Source organism: Phalangium opilio, unplaced genomic scaffold (genome assembly GCF_054372755.1).
Source record: "Phalangium opilio isolate 3A_F unplaced genomic scaffold, DU_Popi_V2 ptg000048l_1, whole genome shotgun sequence".
In the NCBI taxonomy this organism is placed as follows: Eukaryota; Metazoa; Arthropoda; class Arachnida; order Opiliones; family Phalangiidae; genus Phalangium; species Phalangium opilio.
In genome coordinates, this window is record NW_028324170.1 from 1305432 (window position 1) to 1328239 (window position 22808).

Consider the following 22808-nt stretch of genomic DNA (forward strand, 5'->3'; position numbering starts at 1 on the left):
AAATTAACAGGGTAATTAATGGACTTCGTTGGTAAGAAAATATATTTTATTATAGAATATATAATTATGATAAAGAAAATAGTACAATTATATTTATATTTATTTTAACATTTAGTTTTGATTATTTTTGTGATTTTTTTCAAGTTTTATCCCAAAATGTAGGAAAGTGGACCTGAAAGTGGTCCTTGAAGTAATTGAGCCAATTGGAAGAACATTCTCCAATACCATCGACGAACAAAACGAGAATTATTGTAAATTAGACGTAAAGTACCTAAGATGGCCAGAAATTGAAGTAATTTTCCAGCCAGGTAAATTCTGAAACCAAGAATTATAGTTATCACGTGACATTAAAGCGCGCGTAATTTCAAAAATTGAAAAACGAGGCTTAAAAGAATGTCTCAAAAATTGAATAACTAAGGCTTAAAAGAATGTCTCAAAAATTGAATAACTAAGGCTTAAAATAATGTCTCAAAAATTTAATAACTAAGGCTTAAAAGAATGTCTCAAAAATTGAATAACTAAGGCTTAACGATTTTTTCAACTTCGCCCCCTCAAATTACCTTCTCAGTTTGGATCTAGCTGCGGGAATGGTGGACTCGTCCTCCTTGAGCAAATATTTCCTGACCCCTTTGACGTAATTACTGACGTATTCGTGCCAGCCAATGTCGCGGATATCAAAGGTGAAATTTTCTTTATCCCGACCTTCAAGTTCGTTCATTAACGTTACAACGTTATTGGCGTGAAATGTAAACTCTTTTGTTGTAAAATACTCCAAGAAACCCAAAGCTCGGTGAATTCGGTGATAAAGTTGAACCATTCTATTATCAGGCAAGTAACAAAGTCATTTTGAACATAGTATAGTATTAGTTTTGTAGTGCGTTAGGTTTAAGTTAGGTTAGGCCTAGGTAAGCTTGTTCTATCCCTAAACTTACCCTGGTTTATGTCCCGTGGCACGCGCTAACATATCAACGATGTACCCTGGTAAATAATGCTGGTACAGTTGACAGATTGAGTTGTAGAACCTGCTAGTTTTGTAACTACCACCAGGGTAGCGGAAGATTTCCATACTGGGGTATCTCAATAAGACGGGGTAGGAAATGCGATGGATATCACCCCAAGTTATCTTGTTAAATGGTCCAGTCGTGCAGTTGAAGACCATGGTGTTATTTGGTCTACGTAAATAAGCATTTTATAAACCAAGGCTTAAGATAGCGACTCGTTAAGACTTACTTTCTGGTTCCGACGTACCATCCGGTAGCCACTAACATATTAGAAACTATATCAACTGGAACCATATCAGCCGCGATATCGCCTCGGACCACCATGGTACGCAGTACACCCTTACCAGTCTGAAATCAAAAGTTATTCAGTTTAATTAAATTAAGTACTACAGAATTATTGTACTTACAGCCACTATAAATCCATTCGGTCCGTTAAAATTATCCACCCATCCTGGTAATGGTTCCCGCCAAGAACCAGAAATAATTGAAGGTCGAACTATGGCCATTGGTAAATTACCACCCTCTTGAATTAGGAGGTTTTCGGCTACCGCTTTAGTGTAATGGTAATTACTCGGACGACCACTAAGTAATTGGGGAACCACACTCGATAACAAGTCCTCGTTCATCCATCTGTAGAAATATGTTAGAATTGGTTTCTTTTGTAGGGTGTGAAATACCCTTTATATCGATACTGCCCAACTTGTTTTTGAATTTAGTTAGGTCGCGAAATGTGCCACTTACTCAGATGCGTCTATTATTTTTTGGGGTGGAACGGGTTCGTTATAAACAATTTCATCGATGTCATCTCGATTACAGAAGGCATACGCAGTAGAAACGTGGATTAATGCCTTATGAAAAACAGTTTATAACAATGTAAGAAATTTAAAGAGTTTTTGGCAGATAATATTGGATAAGAAAAATTATAATATTGGATATCAAAAATTAAGTGTCTTTAAATTACTGTCATTATTTGAAGGTTTAAAATAATAATTAAAGTAATAATGCAAATTTTCGGGGACATTACTCCCTATATGAATGAATTTCACTTTAACTTGTTAGTACTGTTAAAGGCGGGAAATATCGTTCTGTATGCCTATTACTAGTCAAAAGTTACTGTGACTCTTGGCAAAACGACTTACCGCTAATTGAGTCATTTTATGGCTGATTTCCAAAACCCTTCTGGTGCCCACAACATTGATATCGACAGACGTTCTAAAAATGATTAAAAACATTAAATCTTGAGACTATTAACTTAAGCTTAATAAAGTTAGTATTTTTACTTGAAAGGTTCGTCAAAACGGACAGTGGCCGCGCAATGAAAGACGACCGCCACATTGTTGCTCAACAAGGACAGATCCGATTGGCTAATACCCAAATTGGGCAGGGATATGTCCCCGTTTATTGGCACGACTTTGGTCAAAATGGTCGGATTATCCTTCTTGATTCTATCGAACATTTGCAAGCTCAAAATGGTGTCCAGTCTCTGCCTCGAATCTTGACCTTCCTTGGACCTCAGCAGGACGTAAACGGTCTTCAAACCACTGCATGATCTTAACAATTTTTCTAGCAATACCTATGAAAAAGGTGAATTTAATAATGATTTAGACTTTATTATGACAGGCGTTAAAACAGGTAAATTTCAATCATTTGGGCTTTTAAACTTACTTTTCCTACGAATCCAGTTGCACCCGTTATAAAAACACTTTTGTCTTTATAAAAATTAGCGATGGCCGAACTCTCATCAACGTTTAAACCCATTCTGGACGATTCAGCGCCTCCGAATTCTTGATTTATTTCGTCATCATCATTAGGGGAACCTTTCCAACAAAACAGCAAGGTAAAACAAACGCTTATATTACTATAACCAACTTGTTTTCGTGTAAAAGTGGAAAGTACCCCCACCAAACAAACGTTTCTTTTCAAATTTCTTCAAATCACTCGAAAAGTACTTAAAAATATTTGGGGAATTTTTTGGAAATATATTTGTTCAATATAAATTTCGAAAGCCCTCTTTAGAGTAATATAAAAGCTCTTTTCCGGACAAATATTCGAGTCTTTCTGAGAAAGTTAAATAGATTTTTTTAAAAGCTATAGTTTTTCCTGATTTTCGGTCCTGGTACCCCGATTTTAGGAGGATTAAACAGATAGATATACGCTCCTTGGATTTACGTGGACTCATTTAAAACTAGGTTAAATAAGGTTAATGAACCTTGAAATTCCGACGACCCACCGTCATTTTTTCTTTTTTTATAGTTGTATTAATGACAGATCCTTACCTTAAAGTGTATTAGATTCTATAGAAAGATAACGCGCGTTGCCATTACTAGACATAATACTACAACTACTACTACCATGAATCTGTTTAATTTTCCTACGAATACACGCTTAAGTTTATTACTAATATTAATAGGTTTATATTCCTTTTAATGGAAGATCATAGGTCTATTTATCGCGCAGAGGTATGGAGGAAATTTGCGCTTTAATTAGAAATTTCACATCAATTAAATGTAATTTCATTTGAACTTTAGGTTTTTAGTCATACTCGGGTTTATCCGTAATAGAGAACCGGCATTCAATGTTATTTTCTCGTACGGTTAAAGGTAACTTAGTTAAAGCGGTGACAGCCCGGTTTGTTTATTGCGAAACCATTTATTTTTGTTGCAACTTAAAATTATACGCTCATGATTTATAGTTGAAAAATTTACCCATAAATCTATAATGCAATTTAACCATGGTTTAAAAGACCTTGAATCGTCACCACCAACGATGCTCAACATCTTTAATGGTTAGAATTATGCCACAAAAAAAATATGTATATTTATTTTTCTGGTAAAATTTAAAAATGAAAACCAACTATGAAAAATTTCAAACGTTTTTCGTGTCTAACCTAACTTAAACTAAACTAACCCTGATTAGATTATTCTTCAAAGTAGATTAAACTACAGCTGACAAATAGTATTTTCTTTCCTTATTGTATTAAACAGCCGCGACTTCACTTTAAAAAATGTTAAAACTTTTGAAATTTTAAAATCTATCAAACTCACCGTTTTTGGATGCATTTCCGTAGAATTTGGAATTTTTTACGTCAACGGCCCACGATTTGGACATTATTGATTTAATTTAAAATTAATTAAACTTAACTACTCATTTAGAGTTCAAGTTGGAATTAAAATTAAAGTTCCTAGGATGAATCGATAAAGGCAAAGGCAACGTAATTTTTTGATCAGAACGCTTTTAACATTTGATTTCGAATAAAATCATCCCTAGGAGCTATTTCTTTTTTTCTATTTTTTTGAAAGAAGCGTGGAAATATGGCAAAACAGGTTGTAATTTTATGTTTGTACTGGTAACCACGTGACCGTATCGTTTCAATCAGCCAATAGCGGAACAGGAAGAGAAACGTTTTATTTTCACGCGCTAGGGATTCGGGAATCTACCCCGTCGAGAAATTTTTTTTTCAAGTTTTCAAAGGAATTTTTTTTATAATAATTATACCGTCGGACACGTATTTTACTTATTAGCGACACTAAGCGTTTGATTAAAATTAATAATATAAATAATTTTATTAATTAAAACTAAGCCTAAACGTTAAAAGAATCGTTTTAAAGTTAAAAGAAAATTGTCACTCAGTTTCGCAGTTTGAACTTCCCGCTGGAAATTTCCCGCCTTTTTTATTCAGTTCAGTTTATTGCCGATAGATGGCGACATAAAACTCGTGAAAGAATCCGTGTTTTTATACGGCTTTTTTCGAGCGGGTCTTTTAATCTTATTTCCGGTGTAAAGTAGACCAAAATTTATTTTCACCTATTTTGGCTTAGCCGTGACCCGTCGGAGAGTTCGTAATTTAATTTTGAGTTTAGTTTATTCCGGGGTCGTGAGAGTTCGCGAATTGCAATAATAATTAAAATTAACTTTATTCTAATTAGTCGGGCATAATGAAATGGAATTCCAAAGCGTTATTTATCTGGTAAGGATTTAGTTCGTCTTTATTCAAATTAGGCTTAATGTCTTGTTGAATTAGAAATAAATAAATTATTTAGTAAATGAACAGTTAGACCAAGGCATTTCGTTTGTACGATTAGAGTGTGGTAAGATTTAAGGTGTTTATCGAGATTTATTTAATCCGTAATTAAAGACCCAATTACGTAATAATATTGCAAATCAGTCACTCATATTTTTTTAATACAAAATTCAAAACCCGTTTAGTAGCTTTCACTATAAAAACGGACGAATGTAATTTAGTTAATCATTGGAATTGAGTTTGGTTTGGTGACCTAGGGCGTCAAAACGAACTCTGGAATTCAAATAATTTCTTTTTTTTTTAAATATTGTTGATAGATACAGTGAACTTTCAGTTGTGTTTTTTTAATGAAATTGAATAGGTTATTAGGTCTACTAAGAAAAACTGGTATTATTGACAATGGGTCAAATATTTTAGAGTCAACTTTCGAAAAGGGTTCTATTTCAAATTAATTAACTTCAATTTTATTTGTTTAAATTTATTTGGGGTCAAATAATAGCCCGAGGACTTTAAGCACATGTTCCGCAACGTGATGAATTTGTCTAGAGTAGTTCTACACACATGTTCCGCAACGTGACAGTTCAGTCTAAATTGCCTACAGGAGAGACAGTGTCTCCCATTCGTAAAAGTTAACCTGAAAATTCATTTAAGCGTTTAAGTCAATGTTAGATTTGATTTGATATCATTCTTTGATATCATCATCAGGAGCGTATATCCGTTTATCCGTCCGTCTTTTGTTTAAAATCTAAGAAAGCGGATCGGAATTAATATCTAGAATATTTATTTACTCCGAGGGGTTAGTTACTAACTTTTGAATCTGTGTACGAGTTGTACCTGTATCTGTACTTGTTCTAATAGGTAGGTAAAGTCTTTATTTTTGAAGTGTAATCGCTGTACGATAAATCTAAGAGTGATTAGCCCCTCCATTTTTCTCGAGATGTTATTGATGTATTATCGCGAATTTCATATCTTTGTGTAGAGAAGGACCATTGGGCCTATCATACACTTAAGGGTTTTCCCTTTTAAGTGTTGTTAATTGCGTATTTAAACGTGATGCAATAGGTTAAATATAAATAATTATATTTGGAATTCCATATAAACAGAAAAAGATACATTTATGATTTTATACGTCTGGTATCGGTCCTTTTGACGCGAATAAATTTCGTACCAATTGACAATTAAACGTCATCGTGTCATACCCTTCAAGAATCCCTCCCCCCCTACCTAATCTTAAGATCATTTTCAAAACGATGTTCTAGAGTTTTTGCACTTTTGAGAGAAACTTTTATCGAATATCGATGATATTTTTTTTTTCTTTTCAATATATCCAAAATGTCTTTGGGTATTTTTGGGGGGTATATTTGAATTTTTTGGAAATTGGGTCGTAGCTGAGAACGGAAGCTTGATGGCGGAAGTTGAATTTTTATAATATATTAATCACTAGCCTCGTTCTGTAAGACAAGCCGAAAGAAAAAAAAGATCACCATAGGGCGTATTTAGGTTTTTTATATATTTACACCGTAGAAAACGAAAGTTTCAAAACTGACTTTACATTCTTTCTTTAATGGGAAAGTTTAGCCCCCCCCCCATCCTCCTCCTCTCTCCACCCTCCCCTCCTCTCCTTACCTTTCAATCGAGAATATAAAAAAAAAATTGGTCGAATTTTCCTCCAAAAATAACGTATACCTATAACCTCTAGTATATTATGGTGTCTTGTACCGGTACGACTACACTAATATGTATATTTTTAACGTCTTAAGTATATATCGTGTGTATTCGGAAGTGTGTTAACCTACGGTATTTGATTTAATTATTCAGTATTGATAGTTTTCGCACATGGAGGGTTCATACCATTTACACCAGGAGGCCGGGCTACCTGGAGGACAAAAACCCGTCTGCTTTTGTCCTCCAGATAGCCTGGCCTCCTGGTGTAAATGGTATGAATCCTCCATGTGTGAAAACTATCTATTGAAGAGGTCGGAATGCTTAGTTTCATTTAGTTTTGTCTTAAGTTCGCTATAATGAACTGTCAACGGAAGATATCTAAACCCAGTAACTAATTATCTTCTATTATAACATAGTTTTCAGACTAGGATGATTGATACAATTTACACCAGGAGTTCAGGCCATATTTGGCACTGCACTTTGTCCTAGTGGCCTGGCCTCCTTGTGTAAATGGTATCAATCCTTCTAGTCTGAAAACTATGTATCCATCGGAGCATAAGTTCATAAGACATGTTCACCATAAGTTTGTCACTGGTTACAAACTGGATCTTTTCATGAAGTGAGTGAGGTAGGTAATAGATTCGAGGTAAAGCGACGCCTGGTGAGGCGCTGCTGTCAACGGTCGGCTTAGTAATGCAGAGTAAATAGGAAGATTAAATGCAAAATTAACCACCGAGTGTAGTTATGCAATTCCCGCTTGTAGTTCTCGAACTAGCTGGAGCTGCAAGTCTCTAACATTACGAAGTACAGGTAGTGTCATACTTATGGAAAATATCTTATAAACTTATGATCTGAGTTATAATTCAAAGTTGGAGGATAAAAATGGAGACTTTGTCCTCCAAGTAGCTATAGGAATCCTGGTGTAAATGGTATGCATCCTCCTAGCCTGAAAACGAAACAATGTATTGTGTAGGATAATTATTTTAAATAGTCTTTCGTAACTTAAAATATTTTACATAAATGTCGATTAAGGGTAAATAGATCATTCATTTTTTTCTCTCGTTAAATACGGAACCGGTTAACGGGACTCAAAATATAGTTCGATATGTAAACAAGCCGGGAGCGCAGTTTTTTTTTTTATCTCGTTAAAATCTTTTCTTACCTTACCTTAAGATAACTTTAAAGTTTTATTTATGAATTATATTAGTCATATAGGTAAATTATAATATAATACCGAGAAGATACCCCGGTTATGTTGTAGTTGACATAGCCAGAGGTATCAGCAACGGGATGATATCAATTTCCAGGTAAAAATTCAAACGACCTGATTTGTTTGGTGAATTTTTTTCGGCAAAAGTAATCACGTGACCAAAGCGCGTCAACTAATTGGCTGCTAATTAATCTGCCAATATGCTATGGAGTAATATTTAAAGAGATTTAGGTGTACGTGCACTTAATCTTACGTATTTTTAATTAAGATGTTTGTTTGCTTGCATGTTTGTTATTTAGGCACAGACACAATTTGTTACTTAATTTCATCTTGCAAACTGCGTGATTGATAGCAGTAACACTAGGGATATTGGGGTTCATTAGGACGGGCTTGTTTTTCAGTTTTTTTCAAGGTTAACCCGGCGAATCCATAACCATTAAGCCAGTAAATTACGTCAAATTCGAGACTCCAAACCACTAATTTCGCATCATTTTAAAAAAATTTAAAGTTCTAAAATAACAACTTTTAAAAATCTTTCACGTGGATTATTTCTTAGGGGATGCGTCCAAAGACTACTTAGTGGTTAATTTCTATATAGACTGGAAACTCTTCCCGGTTTCTAGTCATTTTAAACACCAAGGGCAATGCCGGTTAGCTAATTAGGTAGTAAATTTTAAAATTAAAATGGTAGATTTCATTCCGACTTAGTAAATGAAATTTTTAATTTTAATTGAGAGAAAGTTCACGTTTCAAACGTTTTTCAATGAATCTTCGGAATTTCTGGGTGGGTGGTGGTGTGTGTGTTGTGTGTGATTGGGTATTAGCTCGGCTTGACTCCCGTATTTTTGTATGTCCGGTTGGTGGATATATATAGGTCTACCAGGAAAATAGCTTATGACGCGAATATGCGAGAGAGTCTCTCTCTCTCTTATTCTCTGATCCCTGGTTTTATATAGAAATGTGAAAAAATTCTCCTTTTAAACGTGAAACTAATCTCTTCCCCCCCCCTTACCTTCCCTTGTCCGAGAAGTAAATTAACGCGAAGTTCAATTAAGTAACTTGTTTAGGGATGAAGTAAATTTTCGAGACTCAAATAGATTTCGCATAGAATCATCCCACTGTCCTACCAGAATATTATGGAACATACTGTGGAAGTTCATGGTATGGGTCACTTTTAGACCCACAAGTTCATAAATATTAATTTTTCTACTTACAAGTAGAAGGGAAATTAAAATTTGGTCGGAGAAAATAACTCTAAAACGGACAGTAAAAACTTTTTCTTTCCATTGAAAAGTCTCTTCAAAATTTTGAAATAAGGAATCTGTTAAATCATAGTGCAATCATCTCTTGTTGAACCAAGGATAGGTTTAATTTTAGAAGTAGGAATGGAGAACAGAGTAATGTGGGCACGCGTCAAAGTCCCGGACCCCCTTCCACGGGACGGGGGGGGTATGAAAGAAGAGGCGGGAGGGTCATAGCGACAGAGGTAAAAAGGAATTACGTACTTTTCGCCGTCCCCGTCAGCAACGTCATCAAAACGTAGTTTAAGTGAGCCACCAAGAAAATTTAAACTTCGTTACGACGTGTTGGAGGGAGGGGCTCTATACTGGGTGGGCTATGAGTCGGAATAACTGAAGTAAATACTAACCGTTAGACTCCATTCCTACTTCTAAAATTAAATCTATCCCTGGTTGAACTAACTTTATTTTTCGTTAATGATGTAACTTCTCGGGTAATATATTTCTATTGACAGTCTATAGTGGCGTGTTAGGTTTAAGTCTGGGCGGCGGGAGGAGTTGTTTTAAAGTTGGTTCAATTCATTTTTATGACCCACATATTTTTTGGCTCCTAGCATCACAGTCGCGGATAAAGTCAAAAAAAAAGTAAGAAAAAGAAATCTCGGTTGGCGGAAGCCCCTCCAGTTCAAAATATACACACACTTTTTTTTTCTTCTCGAGTCCGGCCTTTAATTTCGCTTCGGATATTATTCGTTTGCCGAATGAAATCGCTTTCCATTTCGAATTCACCCGTTTGCTTAGCGCGTTCGAAATCCCGTCGCTCTCACCCCCTTAACCTTTGACCTTTCCTTAACTTGTAACTTGACCCCGGAAATTAAAATTATTACCGTCCTTCCAGACGCTAACACCCAAACTCCCCGACGGTCGCCATCTTCAAAAAAACGTATAGTTTTCGCGGGTCACTTTTATTATTATTATTAATCAACTAATTAATTAATTATAGTTAAATTAAACTCGCGTTAAATTAACGTGTTGTGGTTAAAACTATTTATTTATTTTTCTTTATTTTATTTTTTTTTCCTGAAATTTGTTTGTTTCGAAAACACTCAACAACAAAGGTATGTTCATACTTTGATATTTTTAGGCGATATTTGAAATTTCTTTTTTTTTGAATTTTAAATGGGTTTGAATTTTGAGTCTATAATTACGTTCATTTGAAATTTGTCCATTTATGAATTTTAAATGGTTTTGGATTTTTAAGTCTGTATAATTATATGTTCATTTGAAATTTCTTCGTTTATGAGTTTTAAATGATTTTGTTTTTTTGCACTATAATTACCTTAATTTAAATTTCAGTTTAAAATTAATATTATGCAATTTTGCGTTATAATTATCCATGTTTTGAGAATTAAGTTTTACAAATTTTCCTTATTATGTTTGAAAGAGAGATGAATCTCATTATAACAATCGCTGGTTTAAAAATTTAGTTCTATAAATTTTCCTTGTTATATTTGTATGGGACATGAATATGGTTATTTAATGATTACTTACAATTGTTAATCATATAACTCAAGGACAGCTATTGAATTCGAAACGCGTGAATTTATTAACCCGTGCTTAATAATCGTTAAGTTATACTAACTATTTTATCTCAACGTTGAAGTTGTAAACGTTTATTTCGGTTTTCACTTTAATATATGCAGGGGTGTTTCATAAATGATTTTAGGACCCAAAGTGCAGTTTTTGCATCGGCAAACAATTTTGAGTCTAAAATGTAATATCTATTGCAATCATCCTGAAATATTTTTCAGTTTAATATATGCAGAGGTGTTCCATAAATGGTGTGAGGACCCAAATACAGTGTTTTGCACGGGTGAAAATTTTTGAGTCGAAAATGTAATATCTATTGCAACCGTTTCACAAGTTACGATTCGAGTGCTTAACTGATGACCCCTAAAATTAAGTTAAAAGCTTAAAAATAAAATGCTTATATTTAATTATGGGATTAGAAACAAAACACTTCGTACCTTAGGGCAAAGTATAATAAAATTTGCATTTTCAATTCAAAATTCATTTCCTCTTGAACTGTCTTACCACAAATACTATAATAGAAGCGTTATAAGTTAATTACCCATAATTAACCGTCGGTGAGTTAATTATAAGTAAAATTAAAAACAAAATGTTCTGTGTAATGTCGCGTGTAACCGAACCCCGAATCTTAACTTTTTGACTTGTAGTGTCTGTCCCCTCGGTTAGGTCTAATAAATATGTATCTGCATCGTATCTATTAGATTGGAATTAGATCTTTTAAGAAAATCGGCAAAATCATCGCCTCTTAAACAATGGCTCAGGAAATGAAAAGGGTCTCTTGTTGAATACTTGGGTATTAGTCACTCGTGAAACACTTAGCGTCTTTATACAATTCCGTTACGCTTAGTTAAACCTTCAATGAAATGCCTTTTATTACGCTTATAATTGGCGTCAAGGCGCTACTATCGCGTTCTTTTTTTTCTAATGAAATTAAGACTTGGCAACTGGTGTCGTACCTAATTTAATATCGTCCTAGTAATGTCATAAGTAAACTTAACGAAAATAAGTATGATATTCACTTTCCATTAATTGAGATATTGTTAATTTCTTAAAAGGGGTTAATCTGGGGCTATGATTATTTCGGTTTTAATCGAAATAGCGTATAAAATTATTAATATATCGAAATTGGAATCATGTTGCTATCTACAATATTAAAGGAGATACATGTAGTTAAGTTTTGTGTGGTAATTGCCATTAATAACAATTATTAATTGCCAACTATTTAACGAATCCTTGATTAGCAATTAAATTCTTTAAGTAATTAAAATTGGTTTGGAGGAAATCGGTTCACTCGCAAATTAACGCAATTAATTAAAATTAAACGTTGAGTGCATCTATATAAAATATTAAATAAAATGCTAGCAATTAAATTTTGTTAATTACCACTACGCGTTTGGCTCCCCCCCTAATAACTATTTAACGAATCCTCGATTGGCAACAAATTATTAAACAAATTAAAATTGGTTTGGAGGAAATCAGTTTACAAGCAAATTAACACACCTAATTAATTAAAATTGAGTGAATATCACACTTATTTTGTGTTATTTTATTTATGGTAACATTTTAAATTCGAATTTTTCATAAATAAATAAATAAATAAATAAATAAATATAACATCCCTCAAATAAGAAGTAAGTTATAGTCGTTCTTCCTAGCTTTTTATTTACTTCCGAAGTTTCTTTTCCTATATATTTCGGTGATGTTTTTTAGTATTTTGCAACTTGAGGTATATAGCTTCGAGGTTTTATAAAGAAACGGAAAGAATCCCGTTATTTTTTCTAAGGAAATTGAAAATAGCGCCTTAAACTAAATTACTACTACTATATACGCCAGAAAAAAAAATAAAAGTATAAGATAACTTGCTTCCCCAAGGCATGCCGGGTAAACCGCCATTGTGAATTTTTCTTTATTAGGATTTTCAAAAAAAAAAATTATTTCATTTTTAATTAGTGATTGATTAGCTGTCATAATTTTATAGTTTTAATTCCCGACCGTAATTATGGTATTTTCTTTTATAAAAGGAGTCGAGTCATTTAGCGCTCTTTTTTCTGAACTTTAAATCTTAATTAATTTCAAATGCCTAATAAGCAGATATGACTGAAATTTAATTTTTTAATAAATTAAAATATGATTTGTAAATAATATTCCGAAGTTGTTTTTGGGAATTTTCGTTGGTAACCTGCTCTTAAAATAAGCGGGGGAGGGGTTACTGCCCCCAATAATAAATTAAATATCCAATTATCCCATTAAATACCTACCGGGTTATTATAAAAGTGACATGGGGAATAAATATGTAATACTTTCAGTTTAAAATTGGGTGAACAGCTATATTAGAAAAAGGTCCATATTCAGACACACACACACACACACACACACTCTCTGGTATGAACAGCACGCCCCCTATTTTGTTCACGACGCAATTAGTGTCTCAGTTTGACTGTAATTAGTCAAAGAAATATTCCTGGCTTCGGTTTAAATGTCTCTTCTCTCTTTTACTTTTCAGAGTGGCAGGATCGGAGTCGTAGAAACTGTGTGACCCTTATTGGCCCCGTGACTCCCTAATTTCGAATTAGAATTTCATTTTTAAAAAGGGTGCATGAGCTTAGGAAGAGACTGCTTACCAACAAACCAAGAAATTTTCAAGTTCATCCGTCCAATCGCGTCATCTTTCATCTAGATTTTTAATCAAAATAAAACAACTCTTTTTTGCTGAAATCGTAATATTCGCGACAACAAGTTAAACAAACATTCGCCCGACACGATCTGCGTTTGGTTTTATAAACGATGCAGTGCTATAAGAAACCCCGCAAGTGTTGCTTGACAAACAACAATAATTTTGATAAAGGTAAGTGTTAACGTTTATCATCTTTTTTCGGTTCAGTTCAGTTCTTTGGTTTGATTTAACGTTGTAGAATTAAAAGGTCTTAAAAAAAGGGTAGTTTTATATTTATTTATGGAAAAGATCATTATTTCAAGGTCATGTGGCACGTGTCTATGACATACTATAAGGGAAGGTGTAGATTCGATTTGAAGTCGGGGTTAAGGTCCTGTGGGGTTCCAAAAATAGTACAGTACTTCGGTGCGTCCACTATTCAAAGACCCCTTTGCTGAAGAACAAAGTGTTGTTAAGCATAAGAAGGTCAAGGAAAAGTGGTCGCCATGTTTCCAAGTTCAAGATCGACTTTGGCTTAAACATTTGTTTGTAGTCTTGTTTTAATTGTAAAATAATTATATCTCTGTGTGTAAATCCGAATGTTTAGCATAATTGGGTAGGTGGCAGTAAGGATTACGATATCTCCAAGGAGTTTCCAAAGCTAGAGTAGTAATCATACGTTTCAAAGTCAAAGGAACAATTATTTATCGATTTTTATTTGGCACCTTTTTTCAAGCCTGAAAATTAAGATCGTTAATCATCATTAAATTTAAATCATAGTTTATTTATATATTAGACTATTATTATTGACAATAGGGCCTATGTCTATTACGAATTTCTCTAAAATCTTCCTCATCTTACCCGGTTTGTTTTACAAAGGTTTTCTATTTAATTTTCTTTATCATTACGCAATTACCATAAATTTAAGTTGATAAATTGAATAGGGATATTACAAAGGGTGAAACATAAGTAACCTAACGGCACAATAAGTATGACACTCCAAAGTTAACTCAAAGTTTCAGTGTTAAACGATTTTCGCCAATACCAACTTGTTAAACAATTTTTTGTTGCCAATTAAAACTAGAGTAAATACGTAGAAATTTAGCTCTGATTTTGCTGTTTAGCATTACGATAATTATACAACATTTTAGGGAAGTACATACATAAGTAAGATAGCTTCCATAAGTTTGACACTGGTTACAAACCGGAGCTTGTCATGAAGTGACGTAGGTCATAGTTTCGAGGTAAAGCGACGCCTGGTGAGGCGCTGACAAATTGGGGCTTAGTACAGACTAAATAGGAAGATGGAAGTCCTGCAAAATTAACCACAAAGTGTAGTACTTCAATTCTCACTTGTCGTTCTCGAATTAGCTCGAGCTGTAAGTCTCTAGTATCACGACGAAGTATAGGAAGTGTCATACTTATGGAACATAACTTATTTATTGTGACAATAATGATGGTATAAATCACAAGTGGCTAAACCTCGCGCGTTACCAATCCCCTGGTCATGCGCAAAAAACGCACGCAATTTGAGTGTTAACCCTGGTGTAAAAAAAAAAAACCCGAAAGATATATTGGTCCACCTTGAGTTAGTAAGAAGTGTTGGATTGGGGGTGTTCAACAAATGCGTACGGTTCTTTCTTTTTTTTTCGCAATACTGGGACTCAAGAGTCTTAATGTTAACCTTGCCCCCTTTTAGATTTCACCCCCGAAAGGGGGATACTTCCCCCTTTCTATATTACTAGCGTGTCGATTGACGTTGTAGTAAAAAGAAGCTTATATCAGTGAAAACAAACTTTTGGAAAGTATACTATATACGGACTACAGAGTATACTAACTTCTTCAATCTTCAGTCTTCTCTAAGAACGCGGCTAATTATCAGTCGGGGAATAAAATCGCTAAAGTATATTTTAGTTCATTCTAAAGTATTTAGTGCCACTATACAGTTGGTATTTCAAAGATCGGTGTTAAAGTCTAGGAATTATTTATAATTGCAATCTGATTTCGTGGCAATTAGTTCTTTTAAACTAAAGATGTCCGATTATATCAGCGATAAAACTGATGTCAGTTCATCAGTTTTCACTAAATGTAAGCTGCATTTGTTTTATTTTTTATTAGGATTAGTATTAGTATTAGTTCTTTCACCGTTATGAAAATAATAATTATTTGGGCTCAATGGTCATTTGGTTCATGCTTGGTCACTTGCTTTTATTTAATTTTAAATCAGTGTCAGTGTCTGACCAGGTCTGAGTAATTAGGTTATATTATTTCACGTTATCAGGAGTATAGTTTTGTCATATTAATTCTGGATTAAATTACTTAAATCTCAGTTGGTTTATAATTATATTGTTTTAATTGTGGTGTCTTTGAATTTGAAATTAATTTCAATTGTCAGTTTGACGACTTGTGTTTTACTTTAAAAATTGGCTTGCTGACCAGGTCAAATTCATTATAATAGCCTGATTTAATTGCAATTAAAAATTAATTAAAGCTGATTAAAAGATTCGCGACGTTAAGATGAATTTTAATATTAATGTTTTAATATTTAAATAAAACGGGACTTAATTTCAATATTAATTAAGACTTTATAGTTAATTGAGCTAGCCTACTTAAAAATTACATCGTTAACAAATAAACGTACCCTATTTAAATAGTGATTAAGAAAAATATTAAATACCATTATTTGAAAGCTGTGGGTTTTTTTTAATCTTTGATACCGCGGGTTTATTTCTTTTAGATTAACTTATCGAAAGAGTTTAGAAATACTTAAAATTAGTTTGGTTTTGTCGATATGAGACGTATTTTTTAAGGAGAGAAAGTTTAAATACCAAAAATAAACGAAATCAATTTTTTCTGAAGATAAATTTAGTAGGCCTACACTTCAGTACTTGAGAAAATGTTTTTTACATTCTTGGGAAATTAAATTATATTTATTGGAATTCAAACGAAAAGATAAAGTATAATGAGTAAAAAAATAATATTTAGACTAGTCATCTGTATTGAACGCGTTTGTTTTGGATCTTTGGCATAAAGAGAAGGTGAATTGTAACTGTTTGTTAGAAATTAGAATCCATGTATACTAATCCGCCAAAGAAATCATGGTTTAGTTTCTATTGGTTTATCTCTCTTTGGGTCAACTTTGGTTCTTTTGAGTGAGTATCGATCAACGTGGGGGCCAAGGGTCGACTAGATCTTTCCAAAAAAAATTCCTATATAAGAAAAGCCCCTCTTCTCTTTTTAGAAATATGAAATGCGCTTAAGTTGAATTGAAAATAGAAGTATAAAAACATTTCAAGTGTCTTATTTTTCAATTTTGATCTTTTTTCAAAATATTGCATTGCAACAAAAGCCTATACCCCCCTCCCCCTGTGAGCGTATTATTCTGAAGAAGAGGAGTGTATTCGAGATTAAAACCATTTCCGGCAAATTTTCCCGTCGTCCAAATTGTGTGTACCAATATAAAGTGGGCGAATGGGGTTGTAAGAGGTTTTGGGATGATAATCTGGGATTGTAATGGAAGATAAACAAAATATGGGTGTGAAGTTTTCTTGGGTTTACCGTTTTCCTTGCAATAAATAAAGGGTTAGTTTTGTTGAACTGATGTTCAGTGGGCAATTGTCAAAATGTACTTCTTTTCGAAGACATTTTGATCTGAAGGACACCATTTAAGAGTTACGAACGTTGGAGTGTTTTATGGATTACCGTCTCAGTTAAATTAGCAGTGACTTTGAATTTTTTACTTCATTTTAAGGGGGCCATCCGTAAAACACTACCAATCATAACTTTTAAACGGGGTTCCCTTGTGGGTTGTGGCCAAATGTCATTCATAGAAGATACATTTTGAGCTTCAAAAATTGATTTCCTAACACCCTTTCCATTGTGTATTTTAAAACGTAATTTCCGAGTTAACAGTTGACTTGTTTTATAACAAACTGAGGAACTCAAATTTAAAGAAATAGGTAGTTATAGGGAAAACCTGGTTGTTAAGGACTTATTCCTAATAACTCCATCCATGCATCCACCCACACTTTAGGCGCCAAAATGATTGCATTACCAAGAATGGGTACGGTAATACAATTGACTTTTCAATAGCTCAACATTGAACTCTAGAGAAAGAATCGTCTGTATTATTTTCTATAGAATAACTTGTTAATGGAATTAGTATTTAGTTAAGGTGTGAACGGCAATTGGGGGCAACGAGTACTTAGCTGTCAGAATTATGTAGGTCGTCTTTGGCGACTTTCAATTTCATTTCAAACGCTTATAAGATGCTAGGTTTTATTTGCTTAACAAATCGGCTAATCTTTAACCAAAAAACCACACCACCCAAGCTCGAGGGGGAAGACACTACTAGAAGAATGGAAAATTTAAATGATTTACTATCGTTTTATGTTTCTAAGGATTATGTATGTATGTATATGGGAAAACTTCCTGGTTACTTTATAAGTTATCGTTTGAATAATAGGCTAATTAAGGCTGGGTATTTCTAAAAGGAATGGTAGGATCTATACTACACTTTATGGAATAACCCTGCATATTGAAACTCGTTTTGAATAAAATTAAAGTGTGGTTTTTATTATTGGTTAAAACCTTGAATTTTAGTATCGATAATATTTTTCCGAATTTCAAGGATAGTTTTTTTCTAAATTATCGATAGTTATCTTCGCAAACGCAAATTAATTTGTTTATTACACTAAGAAGAAAATTTCCCAGACATATTTCATTACTCATTAATATGAATATTTTATTTTATCGCTTTTTATACTAAAAAACTTGGTATAAAAGTTTGTTGAATTCTTATGATTATTTCTATTTATTCTAGAATTTTTGGTTTTTAATAATGAAATTAATAGTTTTATGATAACCTTGATTTCAAAATAATAGCAATATCCAATTAATTCTTTAATAATTGTGTAACATATATTTTCAATTGTTTGTTTGTTTGTTTGTTTATTTATTTATTTGTTGTTTAGCGCGGAATGATTCGAACAACAATAATCCGTATGAGGACGACAAGGACTCTCAAATAGTTAAATTTTTGAAAGGACGTAGTATTTTCATAACTGGAGCGTCTGGATTTCTAGGAAAGGTAACAAACTATCTCAATTGAATTCCCTTGAAATTTCTCTTTAAAAATATGTCATCTTCCCTTTAGGCTACTTTAATAAACACTCTTATAAGGTCACGCCCATTTTAAAACGAAATTTTTAATTTTGTTGTTATTTAAAATTTTAAATTACTGAATTACCTCCAAACGTAAATTATTTGATACATTTGTGACTTGAATTTATAATTTCGTATTTTTTAACTAAATATTGCAAATTTTAATGGATTTCGTTCACCTTCCAGTTTTTTTTCCTAATTGCCTGTTCCTTTTTTTTTTCTTTTGTAGGTTTTAATTGAAAAGATTTTACGTACTTGTCCAGAAATTCAAAACATTTATATGTTATTGCGAAGCAAGAAAGGTCAAAATCCCAAACAAAGATTGGAAGCCTTGGTTAATTCTAATGTAAGTCAAAAATATTAATACATTCGCAAGGACATTTAGGAAATAATAATAAAATAAAAAAACCCAACTTCATTTTCATCTTTTTCTTTAATTTTGTAAGGCTAAGTTGCGTGATTATAGGCTTTGACTTAAAATGTCGTGAAATTGTGAGTTATTTTATTTAGAATTAATTTTATTTCGACGTGAATTACCTTAATCTTATTTAATAATTAATGGGGATTATAATGTCGAAATTACAATAATAAAATTTGTAGATAACGGTGGTTATTTTTTATTCCCTCTTACAATATGCTTGACATCTTTGATAGATTAATCAAGATTAAATTAAAATTATTGTATAAATTTATAGGATAATCTTGCGACAGAGACCCGTTTCGGTTTTAAAGTATTATTTAATGTGGTACCTAATTTCGAAAGACTTGTAAATTACATTTAATTGGTTTGTTTATCAGCTATTAAAATTATCCCCATTCTGTCACTTTCTCTTAAAAGACGTTGAGGACCGCTTTATACAACCGCACAGTTTTAATATTTAAATCTTTTATAAAACCGAAATTTATTATAGAATTAAATTAACCTTGGGAAGTTTGTGTTAAATAATAAGAAAAAACGTTATTATTTCTTCATAGTTGTTTGACCGAGTTCGTAACGAACATGGCATCGGTATCTTCAATAAGTTGGTCTTTGTCAGTGGAGACATGACTCAACCCAAGTTAGGAGTCGAAGAGGATGACCTGAAGAAAATGATCAAGGACGTATCCGTCGTATTTCATTCCGCCGCCACTGTCAGATTTGACGAACCAATGAAGTAAGTTTCGTAATCCATCTGATTCTATTAGGATCAAGCGTTTTAAAACCTGGCTCTTTTCAGGGTCGCTGTTGAGTTGAACGTCTTGGGTACGCGAAGACTGGTGGAACTGTGTCATAAGTTGCCTCGTTTGGAAGCCCTGATCCACGTCTCCACCGCGTATGCCAACTGCGATCGACACGAGATTGACGAAGTTGTTTACCCGATGTCCGTCACACCCCAAAGTGTCATCGATACCACGGAGTAAGTGCTTGGGTCCTTTTTTGTCTATAGTTGCCACAGTATAGCTGAAAGTTTATTCTGAAATGACTAAGTGTACTGATTTCCGTTTGGTTGGTTGACTAACTTAGATGGGTTGACGAAGAAAACTTAAACAAAATGACCCCAGCCATGTTGGGTACCCGACCAAATACTTACACGTTCACCAAGGCATTAGCCGAGAACCTCTTGGTTGAGGAAGCTGGTGGATTACCAGTTGCCATCGTCAGACCGTCCATCGTGACTGCTGCTTGGAAGGAACCATTCCCAGGATGGATCGACAATCTTAATGGACCAACTGGACTCTTGACCGCCGTAATTAATATCATTTATTAATTCAAGATTTCAGTAGACATAACCTTCGGTTACAAAAAAATTCAGATTGCCAAAGGCGTTGTTAAGAGTGTTATCCTGGATGGTAAATGCGACGCGGATTTTATCCCAGTTGACGTAGCCATCAACTTGATGTTGGCCGTGGCCTTGCACACCGCTACTCGTAAACCCAATAACATGATCGTCTATAACTGCACTTCCGGTTGCGTCAACGCCCTCAGTTGGAGTCTTATTAGGGACCATTCTTTGCCAATTATCTACAAATATCCTAGTTTAGACGTTTACAGATATCCCGGTAAGTGAAACCAACTCTTCATCACCTGACGCCGTTGGGTGAGGAAATTACAAATGTCTTTGGTCAGGTGGGAGTACAAAAACCAATCGCGCGGCTCACAACATCGCCATCCTGTTCCACCATTACTTCCCAGCGGCTGCTATGGACTTGGTCAGTTTGGCCATCGGGAAGAAGGCCAGTATGATTAAATTGTACAACAAAATTCACAAGGCCTTTGGTAGTTTGGAATACTTCACCATGAACGAATGGAAATTCCATTGCAAGAACGTCTTGGCGCTCGGCCAAGAAATGAATAAAGTTGACAAAGACGTAAGTGACCCGTCGGACATGAGGTACCTAAAGTAGAATTTTTCACGATGTCATCCTTCTATTTTAGATGTTCAGTTTCGATATCAAAGATTTGGATTGGTACGAATACATGGAGACCTACATGTTGGGAATTCGGCAATACGTCATGAAAGAAGACAACTCCACCATTCCCGCAGCTAGGAGACACTTAAAAAGGTCAGTTTTTGGACTCGGGGTTGTTACTACGCGTCGGGGACAATCTGAAACACCAGGGGATTTAATAAAAATTGTCCAAAAAGGTCAGGGAATTTAATTTGAAAATCGGGTATTTTATCCTTAGAATGTCTTTGGCGTACAAGATCGCCAACGCCGGTATATTCATCGCTTTGTGGAAGTTTGTCTTCTCAAGGTCAACCGTGGTTAACAGTTTGACCTGGTTTGGCATTAATACTTTGGTCAGACTATATAACGCCATTCCCTTTGACAGTCTATGGCCAACCAACCCGAGTCTAACGTCTTAGAATGACGCCATTCGTCCCCCTTTTGTGTGTGACCAGGTGTGACGTAACGCAATATAATTTAAGTAAATATTTACCCCCCTCAACTTCCCGCCCCATCTCATTTTTACACGTGAACTGATGTTACGTGAAAATGGAATACATATATATATTTTTTTTAAATACGTTTTTTTCGGACTTGACTTTTCGTATTCATCATAAAAAAACAAACAAATATCGTCGCAATAATTAATTGAACTCTCCTGACCCCGTTCCCCACCCCATTCCCCCCTCATTACTGGTAAGTTGATTATTTTAATTATATTTTACGTTATTAATTTTTTTAATTAGGATAAATTGTTTTAAAGAGAGAGAGAGAGTAAAAAAATACTTATTCTTTAAATATTATCAAAATGATTTAATTCGTTTTTTCGGGATTAACCCCCCCCCCTTTAATTAAATAATTAATTTAGGTAGTTTAAAGAATAAAGTTAATTAGTAGATTTTACATTCCATCCCCCCCCTCTCTCTCCCCCCATTTTTTTATGAAATTTAATTAGGAATTAATTTTTTTGAATGTTGTTATTATTATTTTTTTCGTTAATTGATTTTTTAATTGACTTTTGAAATACAAGGATGAAATTAGGCCTATACACTAGGCCATTATTATACTTAAGGAAGGATACCACCTTAGGTGTTGTATTCTACTTTAGTAGGGGATTAATTTTGTTCTAGGCCTAGTCAAAACGCCTTCATTATTTTCATTGTTTGACCCCTCCCCCCCCTTTGTTAAATGTTTTTCTTTTAAAACGCGCCATTAATATTTTGTGTAACGAACGATCAAGTTATAAAAAAAATGGCCATTTTTGTCCATAGATATTATTACAAAAATAAATTTTTTCCTATTTTTTTTTTTCAAATTTGGTTTTTAGGGTTGTTATTTTCCTACTTACTGGTCAGGGTCCGTCCATTTGTTGGTAAGCGCCCCCATATTTGGGCCCAAGGTGGTAGGTAACCTACCTGACACCTCATTGTTAAGTTTGAAATATCTTTGGTTAGGTTAGGTTCAATAGGCGTCCAGTTGCGATGGTTTTAGCCAGTGTTTTTTTAATTTTGAAGTCAGATTTATTACCTAGTACATTGGGTTCTATGGACGATTTTGAGCATAAAATGTTCAATGACACTTTGCCCTTGGGTACAGCGTTACAAATAACCGTCTTTCAGTTCAAAACACTATAATCAGAACTATGACCCTTGGGGTAAAATGTCATCGAAAGTTTTCAGCTCAAAATCTCTCATAGAACGTACTATAGTACTTCGGTTGTACCTACCCTTTGTGGAGCATACTGTATATTACACTAGAGCCTTCAAATGGGGTCCCAAGCCATTGGCTGTTTGCCAAATCTAGCGTTTAAATTCGTACATGGGTTTGGTTACTACTT

General features: G+C 33.9%; 2 protein-coding genes across 6 annotated transcripts; one reads left to right on the forward strand and one right to left on the reverse strand.

The window, feature by feature from the left end:
- Positions 1 to 28: 28 nt before the first annotated feature.
- LOC149673568 (putative fatty acyl-CoA reductase CG5065) lies at positions 29 to 16080 on the reverse strand. 3 transcript variants are annotated; one of them, XM_089839166.1, is made up of 10 exons: positions 16056 to 16080; positions 2667 to 2818; positions 2282 to 2574; positions 2141 to 2213; positions 1743 to 1849; positions 1409 to 1631; positions 1231 to 1349; positions 933 to 1172; positions 561 to 818; positions 29 to 315 (listed from the first exon to the last, which is right to left on the reverse strand). In XM_089839166.1, the coding sequence occupies exons 2-10, from the start codon at positions 2757 to 2759 to the stop codon at positions 147 to 149; spliced, it is 1575 nt and encodes a 524-aa protein (XP_089695292.1). In that variant the 5' UTR covers positions 2760 to 2818; positions 16056 to 16080; the 3' UTR covers positions 29 to 146. The 3 variants fall into 3 exon arrangements, with proteins under 3 accessions (XP_089695292.1, XP_089695289.1, XP_089695291.1); XM_089839163.1 differs by lacking the exon at positions 16056 to 16080 and adding an exon at positions 4046 to 4362; XM_089839165.1 differs by lacking the exon at positions 16056 to 16080 and adding an exon at positions 2904 to 3050.
- LOC149673569 (putative fatty acyl-CoA reductase CG5065) lies at positions 13287 to 22280 on the forward strand. 3 transcript variants are annotated; one of them, XM_089839169.1, is made up of 10 exons: positions 13287 to 13570; positions 18352 to 18467; positions 18771 to 18887; positions 19517 to 19695; positions 19759 to 19938; positions 20046 to 20268; positions 20335 to 20581; positions 20649 to 20890; positions 20958 to 21085; positions 21210 to 22280. In XM_089839169.1, the coding sequence occupies exons 1-10, from the start codon at positions 13510 to 13512 to the stop codon at positions 21388 to 21390; spliced, it is 1674 nt and encodes a 557-aa protein (XP_089695295.1). In that variant the 5' UTR covers positions 13287 to 13509; the 3' UTR covers positions 21391 to 22280. The 3 variants fall into 3 exon arrangements, with proteins under 3 accessions (XP_089695295.1, XP_089695296.1, XP_089695297.1); XM_089839170.1 differs by lacking the exon at positions 13287 to 13570 and adding an exon at positions 15158 to 15466; XM_089839171.1 differs by lacking the exon at positions 13287 to 13570 and adding an exon at positions 17423 to 17441.
- The last annotated feature ends 528 nt before the right edge of the window (positions 22281 to 22808 follow it).

Excerpts from the sequence above, each read along its gene's own strand:
- LOC149673568 (XM_089839163.1), bottom strand. The coding sequence starts at position 4,109 with ATGTCCAAATCGTGGGCCGTTGACGTAAAAAATTCCAAATTCTACGGA. Across the intron at positions 2,819-4,045 it reads CGGAAATGCATCCAAAAACG|GTTCCCCTAATGATGATGAC; the intron begins GTGAGTTTGATA and ends TTTGTTGGAAAG. Across the intron at positions 819-932 it reads GCCACGGGACATAAACCAGG|AATGGTTCAACTTTATCACC; the intron begins GTAAGTTTAGGG and ends GCCTGATAATAG.
- LOC149673569 (XM_089839169.1), top strand. The coding sequence starts at position 13,510 with ATGCAGTGCTATAAGAAACCCCGCAAGTGTTGCTTGACAAACAACAAT. Across the intron at positions 19,939-20,045 it reads AGTGTCATCGATACCACGGA|ATGGGTTGACGAAGAAAACT; the intron begins GTAAGTGCTTGG and ends TGACTAACTTAG. Across the intron at positions 20,582-20,648 it reads AGACGTTTACAGATATCCCG|GTGGGAGTACAAAAACCAAT; the intron begins GTAAGTGAAACC and ends GTCTTTGGTCAG.